This window comes from Sparassis crispa, assembly GCF_003851025.1.
Source record: "Sparassis crispa DNA, contig_000012F, whole genome shotgun sequence".
NCBI lineage: Eukaryota > Fungi > Basidiomycota > Agaricomycetes > Polyporales > Sparassidaceae > Sparassis > Sparassis crispa.
This window is the reverse complement of record NW_020939759.1, coordinates 941,649-954,127: the sequence shown is the minus strand read 5'-3', so window position 1 is coordinate 954,127 and position 12,479 is coordinate 941,649. Positions and strand designations below refer to the sequence as shown.

The 12,479-nt window shown below is 50.3% G+C and overlaps 5 protein-coding genes across 5 annotated transcripts; 2 read left to right on the top strand and 3 right to left on the bottom strand.

Annotated features, from left to right (window-relative positions):
- Positions 1-7: 7 nt before the first annotated feature.
- Positions 8-782, bottom strand: SCP_1303200 (hypothetical protein; the record flags this gene model as incomplete). The annotated part of the gene is made up of 5 exons (XM_027763616.1): positions 8-64; positions 115-180; positions 229-499; positions 556-694; positions 749-782. 5 exons carry the CDS (start codon positions 780-782, stop codon positions 8-10), a joined length of 567 nt encoding a protein of 188 aa, XP_027619417.1.
- A 1,642-nt stretch (positions 783-2,424) lies between these two features.
- SCP_1303190 (hypothetical protein) lies at positions 2,425-3,419 on the top strand (the record flags this gene model as incomplete). The annotated part of the gene is made up of 3 exons (XM_027763615.1): positions 2,425-2,779; positions 2,904-3,304; positions 3,363-3,419. 3 exons carry the CDS (start codon positions 2,425-2,427, stop codon positions 3,417-3,419), a joined length of 813 nt encoding a protein of 270 aa, XP_027619416.1.
- An 836-nt stretch (positions 3,420-4,255) lies between these two features.
- Positions 4,256-5,932, bottom strand: SCP_1303180 (hypothetical protein; the record flags this gene model as incomplete). Its single annotated transcript, XM_027763614.1, has 13 exons — positions 4,256-4,348; positions 4,411-4,544; positions 4,597-4,668; positions 4,725-4,739; positions 4,813-5,016; positions 5,071-5,179; positions 5,238-5,251; positions 5,310-5,321; positions 5,398-5,459; positions 5,515-5,592; positions 5,654-5,682; positions 5,737-5,780; positions 5,836-5,932. 13 exons carry the CDS (start codon positions 5,930-5,932, stop codon positions 4,256-4,258), a joined length of 963 nt encoding a protein of 320 aa, XP_027619415.1.
- Positions 5,933-7,369: 1,437 nt separating this feature from the next.
- Positions 7,370-7,666, top strand: SCP_1303170 (hypothetical protein; the record flags this gene model as incomplete). Its single annotated transcript, XM_027763613.1, has 2 exons — positions 7,370-7,479; positions 7,543-7,666. The coding sequence occupies 2 exons, from the start codon at positions 7,370-7,372 to the stop codon at positions 7,664-7,666; spliced, it is 234 nt and encodes a 77-aa protein (XP_027619414.1).
- Positions 7,667-9,247: 1,581 nt separating this feature from the next.
- SCP_1303160 (DnaJ-domain-containing protein) lies at positions 9,248-12,277 on the bottom strand (the record flags this gene model as incomplete). Its single annotated transcript, XM_027763612.1, has 14 exons — positions 9,248-9,466; positions 9,522-9,598; positions 9,662-9,929; positions 9,987-10,070; positions 10,127-10,379; positions 10,435-10,888; positions 10,945-11,069; positions 11,120-11,239; positions 11,293-11,393; positions 11,448-11,579; positions 11,627-11,761; positions 11,821-11,955; positions 12,008-12,174; positions 12,232-12,277. The coding sequence occupies 14 exons, from the start codon at positions 12,275-12,277 to the stop codon at positions 9,248-9,250; spliced, it is 2,316 nt and encodes a 771-aa protein (XP_027619413.1).
- Positions 12,278-12,479: the final 202 nt, after the last annotated feature.

The following is a 12,479-nucleotide window of genomic DNA, read 5'->3' as shown; positions in this document are numbered from 1 at the left end:
CAAGACCCTACCGTGGAAGAAGTTCTAGTCTACTGGCTCGCCTCAGCAAACAGACATCCCAGATCTTCTGCTGATTTTAGTTGATTTCTCAACTATGAGATCGTTTTATCGCACCATGCTCCACAGCCTCTGACTGCAGGTATAATCTCTGCCTGCGCCATGCGGATTATAAGGAGGAAGCTGCAGCGGCCAGTCAGCTTGTATTCCACCACGGTGGTTGAAACGTACTGCTCCACAACCTACAAATGCCACAAGATCTTGCGGGGAAAGTATCCACGGTGGCTGTATGACCACAGTGACTGAAGGTATTGGGCACCCTCTGGGAGACAGAGGTGCAGCAGCGGCACTAAAAGTGGTGTACCGGAATATGTCTTTGTCCATGTCGATATCACGGGCATGCTTCTCAGGTGAAAAACTCCAGTCATCTGTTTGTGGCATAGTGAGATGTAGAATGCGTTGAGAGGTTGTCAGGGGGTATTCCATGACCCAACGGCAGACTCTGCAGGATACGTAAAGCATGAGCAACGAAGTCGAGTCAGTGTGCATGAAACTCACCGCTCAATATTGGAGACCTGCCCCACAGTACGCTCGGGAATATTGTAGTATGGGGCGCATGGGAGGGTGAGTGCCTCTCCCATAGTTTTATCGGCATTGTCTGCGTCCAGTGGCGCAGAGGGAATTCGCCGATCCACGACTGCGAACCGTCCGATCGTCAGCAATGCATTGTGTAGTTGACATCTAAGCTCACAATCCAGCGCCTCTTGGGAGAAACCTTTGGCCATTACATGTATGGTCTCCAGTCTCCTAAATGCCTGGGGGATAACCGTGAGCTGATTTTTGTGCGCTTTATGGCCATCTGGCGGCATTGGTTCAGCGGTGACGGCGGAAGGCATATCTGGCAGAGTTACCACAGACATGTAAAATCTGAGGTTGCTTGTGGCAGGTCTAGCCATAATGGCCTGGAATGACTCCCATAGACTGTACGTCATGGTGGCGGGACCTAGAGGAAGAGATGTGTGGCCACAACTTCAACGAGGACTGCACACTGGGGGCAAAAGTGGATGTTCTGCCTTGGAACAGTGTCTGAACATCCAAGGAACAGATTACGTTTTTGGACATGTCACATGTTCTGAACATGGTAAGGAACATCTAATATGTCTCGCACAATGTTCCATTGGAGAGCATGCTGGAAACATGTTGCATATACCATTCTGGAACATATAATATGTCTCACACAATGTCTCATTGGAGAATGTCCTGCAGACTTGCTGCATGTTTCATTCTGGAACATTTATCATTTTGCTACTATATTCTGGGCTTGTCTCTTGGTGCAATATGCTCTGTATAATAAGGATTTCTCATGGCCAAACACATTACATTTCTGGCTGCTGTTAATCTTCAGAACATTGTGAGAAGATGTTAAGTGCTCCTACTCCAAACATACAAGATGTCCTGGGCACCACGAACATCTGCAGTACATGTATGATACATACTAAAATTATACTAAAATTTTACAATGTTCTTGGTGCCCAGGACATCTTGTATGTTTGGAGTAGGAGCACTTAACATCTTCTCACAATGTTCTGAAGATTAACAGCAGCCAGAAATGTAATGTGTTTGGCCATGAGAAATCCTTATTATACAGAGCATATTGCACCAAGAGACAAGCCCAGAATATAGTAGCAAAATGATAAATGTTCCAGAATGAAACATGCAGCAAGTCTGCAGGACATTCTCCAATGAGACATTGTGTGAGACATATTATATGTTCCAGAATGGTATATGCAACATGTTTCCAGCATGCTCTCCAATGGAACATTGTGCGAGACATATTAGATGTTCCTTACCATGTTCAGAACATGTGACATGTCCAAAAACGTAATCTGTTCCTTGGATGTTCAGACACTGTTCCAAGGCAGAACATCCACTTTTGCCTCCAGTGGCAGCTTAAAAATGCTGGGAATGAAATGCAGCTGGAACCATGGAAACGCTACAACAACCATGTTGCTCCTGTGGTGGTACGGAAACAACACTGGAACAAGGAAAGAGATCGTTTGAGACGAAAAGCTGATGGTACAATACAAGGACAGACGCCTGATGGAAATGCCTAAAAAGGAGCCGCCTGCGCTTCGCTCCGGCAGCACAAGACACACAGCCAAGTACTCTCTTGTAGAGCCCTGCCGCGAAGAGACCATATTCGGCATCTCACACATAGCCCAGTATTTTTTACAGAAAAACCTCTAGAAAGGGTTAAAGTAAAGCGCACAGAAAAACTCTGGAAAAAGAATAAAGTATTTCTCCAGGAAAAACCGTGATTCTCAGCTGCTGATTGGACAATCATGGTATTTCCCACGAAAATTCATTATGCTTTCTTCAAAGTTTTTCTCGTGCTTTATGGATTTTCTCAGGGTTTTTCCCTAAGAAATGCAGGCACTCGGTCTTGACGCCGGCCTGCGCATCGTAGCCATAAATCGCGGCTATGCTCCATCGACACCCTTCGCTCCAGCTGACCTCGCCGTACTACCCACGGGTGGCACAGAGGAGGTGAAAGAGGCATTCCTCACCGCCCGCGGGATCGAGATTGCCAACTTCATCGACGCCTTCATTCAAAAGTACGACATTCCGCCGATTTCTGAGGATGGCAAGAAAGGTGGTGTCGGCCTCCTTGGGTGGTCCGCCGGTAATACCGTGACGCTCTCTGCGATCGCTAACTTCGATAAGCTGCCCTCCGAGGTGCAGTCTCGCCTTGCGAGGTACCTCCGAGCATTGATAATGGACGGTGAGTGGAACGGTTTCCATGTGTTCAAGACGGGAACTCAAAATCATGGACATTCAGAGCCACCATCCCTGGCTATTGGCTTCCAGGAAGGGGGCTGGTTCTCGTTTTCCGATCATCCCTGAAGGCGAGAAGAGTCTCTTCCACCGCTCGTGGCTCACCGCCTATTTCAATCACGGCGACTTGTCGAAGCGCGACCCGAAACTCCTGTCGCTCGCCGCACCCAGCCTATTCCGCCGGCCCACGATCTACAGCATGACCGCGGAGGACATTACAGAGCTCATTGACGACAGCGTATTCGAAGGTCCGAATTTATTCCTGTTGATGCCGCAGCACCTCGCGGCTTTCCGCAAAGCGCGCTTTGACCGTGCGACGAGGGCTGTGGTGCCGAAGATGGGGGTCTGGGCGGTGGTTGGGGATTCTACCCTTTCAACTTGTATCCTGGCGTGGTGGACAATGCAGGATGAGGATGCTGGCAATGGTGGTGGCTTCATCAATTTCAAGATGACAGAGGGTGTAAACCACCTAGTGAGTGCACTCTGCTACGGGAAAGATTATCCAGCGGCTGACGGTTGTTGTACATCAGATCCACTGGGATGACCCCGGCAAGGCGTTAGGGATTTATCTCGAGGCCATGACATAGTATCAGTGCAATGTCTCGTATCTGTATTTCCTGAATATGCGGTGCACTTCTTTATTCTATAGGTCTGAGAAGTGACGAGACTGCAGCAAATGTCAATGCAGCAAACCTCGTGATTTTTCACACTGAATTCATGATCCAGGTGATGATGAGGGCAAAAGGCATGCAATTGCACCTTACCCCTTGAGGCCTTGAGGTTGAGAAACGTAGAACAGATGGGTCAAGTAAACTCGGAATGGACTTCGCTGACACCTGTAGTGAACATTTTCTACGGGTTACGCTTTCCGGAAACCCCATATAAGGTGAAATCTAGCACCTTAGCAACTGTTTGGATCAATTGGGGGCATAGGTAGGTAGGTCATACGACACATTCGGCGGAACCCACAATTCGGCACTTTGCCTATCTATAGGAAAATCATGAGCTTTAAGAGCGACCCATCATAGTACCTGAACTCCTAATAGCCAAACTGACAAAAATAACCTTGACAGAATAGGTAGCTGGAAGCTGACGAAAGTGCATGAATAAAATTATTCTATCTTAAGGGGAGTGCGCCGTTGTTTCTTCAGTCAGAGTCGGTCGCCATTGTAGTACTGATACTTTGCAATCATCATTCTCGGCGGGTAGTAATGATACTGAATGACATAGCATGTGGACCACCTAAGCCACTGTTCCCATCGATTTGCAGAGACATTCGTCACAGCGAACGACATTATCCGACAAATCGAGGCGAGAGAATCTATCAAATGAGCGGATGCCTACTTCCTGGTCGTACACCTCTTGGACAATAGAATAGCATCGTAAGAATTAAGACTTCGATACAATGCGATGCGCTCCACGGTTATACCGCTGACGTCTTGTGCTCCCAGTCGGGCGCTGACTTGGCGGTTTCGGCCATCTCGTGCGTCTCGACATGTACCATCACTTCTGCGTGCTGTCATGATGAATGCCGTCAGTTCAGGTCAACAGAGGTTTCGGTCACGTATGTACACCTACGTCTGGTCTCAGAACACGCGAGTTGAACATTGCGCTGGCCTCCGACGAGGGACTCTCTACGTGGTGGGGCTCACGAGAGTTCAGCGAGGACATGATACTATTGACATGCAATCTAGGAAGAATGACGGAAAGAGCTGCACACGACATCATCGGAAAGACGTTGCACTGTGAGGACGATCCACCCACCTAGGTAGTCTGTCTGCGTCATGGCCAGGTACATGATTAGATCGACGGTCGCGGTGGCGGCAGTAAGAAGACCTAGCCAGTGAGAACGTTCGAGTCGAATAGCAGGTAGCAGTGGCTACGATACGTACCATTCTGCATGGTATCTACAAATCCGGATCCAAGTCGGTCGCTCATGAGGATTGGGCGAAAATAAACAGTCGAACAAACGACACGTACTGCGAATAATCTTGTCCACCAATGTATCCGTCTTCTTGAATCCGGACTTGCGGTGTTGCAGATACCAAGTGATGGATATAGTGATGAGAAGATCGCCAACCACGGACCATGACATCCATGTCGTGAACGCCGCCTTCTCGAGGATGATGTCCTGGAACCGGAATTGGTATTTAGCCCATATGATCGTCACTGCGAGTCCCGTCGCTACGACACAGAAATCAGCAAGCATCCTGTAGACAAGCCTACAGAAATCCGCACAGCCCGCTCCGAGACCGCATATGCAGATGAGGATGGTGAGATAGACGTTCTTTGTGATGAGATAGACTCTCCGGGAGAAGTAGAAGTGATTGCACATTGCGATGAATCCCTGGTATACAGACCGTGTCAGTAACGACGGCCGAAACTACCACGTTGACCGCTTATACCAGGAAGAACGGATCTTAAAACCCAGATAATCAGAGACGCACACTGCGCTCTTGTAAACTGCATGCACTCACCGGTAGCAATTACTGTAGTATACGAAAGATAGCGAACAAGGCAGAACAATTATTAGTAAGGAGAAATGAACTATACAGAAACCCGTACGCCAGTCTCCCGTCTCGAACACCGTGATGTCTCCCCAGTGGTTAATGAATGCAATGTAGAACCTGAAGGACCGAACTTTTCAGGAAACCGTAGAGGCAAATAGAAGCGAATAATTACCACGCAACCAAGATACCACAACTAAGGGTATCGACAAAAAGTATGAAGCCTACGAACAGTTTCATCCCGATGGGGTCCCTATATTGTGCGGAGCAGTCTTGTGTATAAAACGAACGAGGATATTAAGTGCGAAACATACTTTGGATAGCGTGTGTAGTACATGTACAGCTATTGCGACAAGTGGTTAGTTGTCACAGAGAAAGTCACAGAGGAGCTACTCACCTGGGCAAGCACAAATCCTAGAAGAAGCACGGCGATGAAGGTACCTGTACCGAGCACGCACTGAGGGAAACAGCCCGTGTACGCTAAAAGTGCACAAACCTGCAAAAATCGCTCCGAAGTCCGTCTTCAGGAGGTCTTGCTCGGCAGCCAAGACTGCTGCAGCTTGAGCGGCGGCACTGTCACTGCTATTCGACATTTTGATCGCTGGCCGCGCTCTGACGAGACAAGACTGTGCAGAGGAATGGATCGCCCAATGGGGTATAGGAACGGCGAGCTGCCTGCGATGCAGACAGAGATCTTATATGCCTATTCATCTGGCAGAGCGCGGCAATCACTCCGACGATGCGATTGGATGGAAAGCATCGTCGGCTTTTCAGCAGAATTTGTGGGATGATGGACTGAGATCAGGGAGGAAAATCCGGTTTACCGCGAGCTGTTGGGTGGTAGCCGACGGTCGTTACTGCTTTGGGATGGCTTGGGACCGTCGGCAGCCACCAATTTGGTGCGCAGTGATGGAGCGTCTGACCTCCACCGAGGTAGAGGTGCACAGGGTATACGTTAACCACTCCCATCGCCAGCTTCTGGAACTGAAGGAAACATCATGCCTCTCCAAATCAGCCATATCCTTTCCGGACCAGCCGCGCATTGGTCGATACTCACCTTAAGCAATTTATTCAAATGAACTTTCCCCGGCAGCGAACTTGGGCCAGTGCGACAACCGTAGTTGTTGCAGAGCGTTTTGTTCACCCGCAAATCCGAAACACGGATCTGCAAGCGAGGCCAGATGAACTTTCCAAATCCGGCAAGGTCGAGCCTCAGAATCAGACTGCCAGCGCACGCGTACGGAAGCTTTGCCCGATGGGATTCGCGCCTGGCGCATCTCCATGACATTAATGATGCTTCCTTAGTCGACCGCTTACAGTCGCAGCCTCAGCTTCGTTCTCCGCGTCATATTTGAGCCCAGACTGGGCCACATCCATGTGGATCCGATAGACGGGTGCTACTGCATAGCCAAGATTTGCCCCCTCTTGTCGATGACTCTCGCGTTCTTAAACAGTCTGCAACTAAATGTCTCCTCAGATGACGTGTTATCCTAGGGTGTCCAACTGCTGCAAATCATTACTTTACCATGCGTACGGTTAGATCTGCACAACACAGTTTAGACGGCTAAGCTCTGCGTACGAGCGCACCTACGGATTTAAAGGTCCCCAGTGACTCTCACGGAGCTGCAGACGGAATCCCCTTTGACCTAGGCCTGTTCCTCTACTTTCACTAGCGTCAATAGCTTCTCAACTCGTCCTCGATGTTTGTGAGCCAGGTGAAGCAACGAGGTGCCGTTATACGATGGTGATGGAGGTATACCGGCGCATAGCTTCAAACCCACGCGATGGACTTGATTCTGCTGTGACCATGACTCCTCTTATGCAGGTGGCAGCTTCAGAAAATGAACTCAGCACTCTCTTGTCTGCCCATCAATATACCGACAGAGGTGTAAATGCAAGATTTCGAGGCTATGCCTAATGCCCTCAGTTTCTTTTGTGGGTCTGGAGAAATGTGGACTGATTTGCATACAGTTAACGTGCCCGGCACTCAACAAAGGGTCATGAGACAAGACTTACCACTGCGCACTAAAATGACGCTAATCGTAGGGCACAATGCCAGTCTTCGATATCGGGAGTCCGTCGTCCTCAACCAACAAATGCCGCAGCTCTTCGCTGATGAGATAACAACCTCGCATCACAGGTATGGCATTTTCTCATACCCGTTCTACCTCCATGTCTTATTGACCGAGAGGCGGCGCCTCAGTATGATTCGAGTAGTATCCGCCTTTCTGCACTTGACAGTAGCGGACGCGAGCGTGCACATTCGTTCTGCACTGTTGCTCATTCACCAGATCGGCGGGTATGCACAGCATCATGATCCACAATAAGAGCCACGTTCTCTGCCCACCAGGTCCACGGTCAGGTAAACTTTTCTGATACTTGTCAACATGCCGTGAATGACGGTTCTGTAGCTTGCGTGCACTGGCAGGCGCTCAGATCCACGCTGGCGTCCAATAGCCCGAGTTGAGGGTACATAGCTCGAACTTACCGATCTGCCCACGAGAGACATGGGAGGTTGATACTCACAGTATCTGCATTGCGGAGCGTGATCCGATGCTGCATGGCTTTCCATGTCAGGTGCGATATCAGTATTCATCCATCGCTGTCACCTGAAATATTCTGTTCAGATGCCCATTGTATGGCTTCATACGCAACGCTGCGCCAGGTCTCAAGGTGATCCTGCCTCTCATACAGTTGTTCGTACCAGTGGGAAACAGAAAGGGTCCTCGAACACGCCACCTACCGCTGCCGCCGGAATTCTGCAGGGTGATATGGGATACGGGCATGTGTATTCCGTCCGATTCAGGGGATTTTACCAACTTGCGCACACACCTGTCGTCGATCGATCAGGATCTGCTGTAGGAGAAGGAATGACGGTCAGCTTGCGATGCACTCACCAAGTATGGAGCTGTCGTGCATCGTAGGAACGGGGTAGTCTCGGACCATACCCTCACATCCGCCCTACATCGGTTTCTGACCTAATCTCATGTATGATTCCTCCACTTCTCAGAAGGTGACGTGGGTGTTGTTGCCCCACTATGGAGGGAACATTCAGGTGGTAAGGCTTCTCCGGAGCGCAAATACAGCAAAGATCTGGAGACTGCGGTTCATAGACGTGCAAAATATCATCCATTTTGTTGGAACAGAGACCAGGGGAGAAGACATGTAGGTGAGAAGAGCTTCAGGTTACGCTTCCGCAAATCGCCATCGCAACTTGTGGAAATGGACTTCGTCACCGCCTAACAGAGTGGATTTGTAAACCAAAAACTCGTATCTCTCTTCCATCCCCCGTTGCTGAGCGCTTTGGATGTACGCATGACCACCCTGTGCACAGTGAGTGTTTGTCGATATTCATATCCAAAGGTCGCAGGCCAGAACGCGAGGCAAGTCTGTACATAATCGGGCGAATCTGCTGGCGAAGGATGGGTCATGCCGCCCTTCCTAGAGATCGCCGATCCTTTTGCCAAATGTGGTAACTGTTTAGGTTGAAGCTCTCCAGCTGTCAAATTTCAAGATCAGGAGTCTCAGGTCAGAGCAATCAACACCTGGTGACAACAGCCTCTAGATACATTGCAATTCGTGACAAGAGTTAGTACTAGAAACGATTGGACAACCGGACAACTGTGGCGAACATCATTCTCCTCGCTCACGCGATATCTAGGGAAGCCAACCTCTTCCTGAACAGCAGGTACCCGTCTTCCGATCTCGGAGACCGATCGACCTGCCAATAGGAGAAGCAGCAGACTACTTCCGGCATAACTAGGCAGACAGCCTACGTGGACGATTGCGCGTTCGCATTTCATCATCCTTCTCAAGCTGGCCAGACAAGTGAGGATCGTAGAACAGTGAGTATCGTCGTGCCTCGCTCACATTGGATAGCATTCCGAAGGTCACAGTTGTGCAAAATTTCAGTCATATTGATAACCATTCCGGTGGTACCGCTGATCGTAGAAACCGTCGTCGTCGTCGTCGTCGTCATCGTCATAGCCATCCTCGTCGTCGTAATAGCTTGAATAGCCATGGCGGTCGGGCTGAGGCCATTTTGCGTCATACACTCTCCGTGCTGCAGGATCCGAGAGAGTTTCATATGCCTCGGCGACAACCTTGAACTTCTCAGCCACACCGCCCTGCAGTGGGAGAGAACAGTCATCATCCGGGCTACAAGAGTGAGAGTAGCCTTACCTTGTCTGGATGGTGCTTCAGCGACTCAGTACGGTAGGCTTTCTTGATCTCTGTCGCTGAGCATGTTCTCTTGAGTCCTACGTTCAGTTGATCCAGCAAGATGTCAGCGAGATTATCGAGGTAGGACAGGTTCCACGGACCAAGGATCTTGTAGTAATCCTTATCTTTCTTGCGCTCCCTCTCTGCATCCCTCTCCGCGCACTCTAGCTCCTCCTTCAAAGTTCGTGCGTCGGTAGCATTCAGTAGGGCTGCACCATGTTCCAGGGCTGATTTGAAGTCTTCGACCGCCGATTCGTAGAGTTCGAGGCCGACGTATATGCGTCCCCGAGCACAGTACGCCTTGAAATACGATGGGTCCAGTGCTAATGCGGTGTTGACGTCCTTCAGCCCTTCGGCGTACAATTTGATCTTTGGCGGCCATCGAAATTGGCACATACGTCACCGGTGACCAAGTCAAGCACGCACCTTTGATCGCGCGGTCGCCCTGTTGAGTAATAGGATCGCCCGGAGAAGACATCCCTTGCAGTCCTCTTCCTTCTCAGTTACCATCTAATAAACGCTCGTATCAACCTCTGGAGAGGCGAGTTAAGACAGATGTATCTCACCTCGAGTGCACTACTGTACTTCATGACAGCTTCAATCCATTCCTGTCCTTGAAAATGTGAGTTGCCCTCGTCTTTCAGACGGCGAACCTCTTTGATCCGAGCACGGAGCACTCTCGCGCTCGTGTTGTCCGGATCAAGCTTCAGCACAGCCACAATCTGGTCGAAGGCGGGAGGTAACTTCCCAGAGAGGAACAACACCAGAGCGCGGAGGATCTTGACTTCGATGGTATGGGATTTAGAGTGTACCAACTCACTGTATGTAGCTCGTCAGATACCGGCACAAATCGTAAAGATGTGATAGCGCATACTCAGCGGTTCTCATCGCTACCACCCAGTTGCCTTCGGCAATGAGCAACTCGATGCCCCAGCACTGGATCTCCGCGGGACAATCTACACTTTCATCTGCAAACACTGTCAAACATGCTTCGTACGACGTCCGCGCCGCCCGCCAGTGCTTGCGCGACCGCGCACCATGGTACCTCTCAATGTGCGACCCCAGGTCGAGCAGCCGACATTTCAACGTCAACGCGTCCTGGTCCCCAGGTTCTATGGACAGCGCTTCGCGGATGGCGAGGAGCGCAGCGGAGTGCGAGCCGAGACGGAAGCGACAGCGAGCGGTCTGGATGAGAACTTTTACAGAAGGTTTGTAGCCTGCCAGCGAGGATGCGAGCTGGAAGTCTGCGAGAGCGGAGAGGTAGTCTTTGCATTTAGCGTATGCGATCCCACGAGTCGAGTAGATGTCGGCTATACCCCTGTCAAGCGCTTCAGGTGGGTATCCCGTAAGTTCGAGTCGGAACACAAGTGTGACTGGTACAAACCGATCGCGTCCGTAAGCAACGCAATTGCAGAACGGTACTCGTCACACAGGAGCGCTGCCTGCGCCCTGCTCAACATACTCGAAGCTGCTGGATTTGGCTTCCACTGCTCTCGGGTTTTCTGCGTCCTGGAGATGCAGTGAGCTACAGGTATCCCCAGATATGGAGAAGCACCAACTCTTGCTTTGCATTGTCGCTGTTTGCACCACCCTGTGTACCAGCTGCTGCATTCGAGTGCTCCTTCTCATGCGTATGTTCAGGTTTTGAATTGGGCTGTGCCTTCGAAACGGGACATTGCCTACATCTTGTCAAAACCAATCAACACCGGCATCTCTTGTTGGTGAATCTCACCCAGGGAAGTGATTTCTACCCCCGCAACGACTGCAGGATGCCTGCTGAGAGCGAGGTGGATTGGGACATGTCCTTCCCTGATGTCCAGTAGCTCCACATTTCTACATGATTCTGTTTTTTAATATTCGGAAATAAAGTAAGAGAAAGCAGCCTACGAAACAAACGCGTTTGGGGCACTGCGGAAGTGTATGGCCGGCTTCGCCACAAGAAAAACACGTCTTCTGACGCGGCTTGGTACATTCGTGCTGGAAATGACCATGCTCCTTGCAATTCAGGCATCTCCATTTCTGTGAACTCGTCAGGCAAATTCGCGGGACTGTTGTAAGATGCTCACTGAACGGTTGGGACATTCGCTAGCGAGATGCCCGATTTCTTCGCAACGTCTGCATGTCATCTTGAGGTATCCGCGAGGTTTGGGACACTCGAAATGCATGTGCCCGTTGGTGTTGCAATTCGCACAATGCCATTTCTGTGGCTCTGTGAATTCATGGCGCGCCGCGGAAGCGAAGTAGAATATATATTGCTCACCGCACGATTCGGACACTCGTTAGCGAGATGACCCTTTTCCTGACAGCGTCGACATATGATCTTCGAACAACCGCGGGGCTTTAAACATTCCCAATGTCCATGTCCGGACTGTTCGCAATTCCTACATATCCATTCCTGAGAATATGCTCAGCCGTGGTGGGGAGGTAACTCGTGACGAGGCACTCACTGAACGCACAGGACAGTCGGCCGAAGTATGTCCTTTTTTGCTGCATCCTCCGCACTTTCTGTTCAAGAATCCTTTGGGCTTGGGACAAGCACGCGATTGGTGCCCCGGCTCTTGGCAGTTGAAGCAAAGACGTTCATTAGATGAACATTCCGTTGGGGTATGGTCGTCTGTACAGCGCAACGCATAGTCAGTTGCAGAGTGGTGAAGAGAAAGAGATCGTTCACTTTTCCCGCATTTGTAGCAATATTTGCGTTCAGCACTCTCGGCCATTGTATAGACAGCATGCACAGCAGATTCACAAGCAGTACGAAGACGTCAGTCAGATAGACGGCAGAGCAGAGTGAACCTCGAATAAGTCACGATCCCGATCACGAAAGCATATGAGTTCTATAAAGGTCACCAAAGCATCTGCGGACTATGAGGCGGAAGACAAGGAGAAGTTGAGGTTGCGAACGAAGGATGCGTCCGGCGT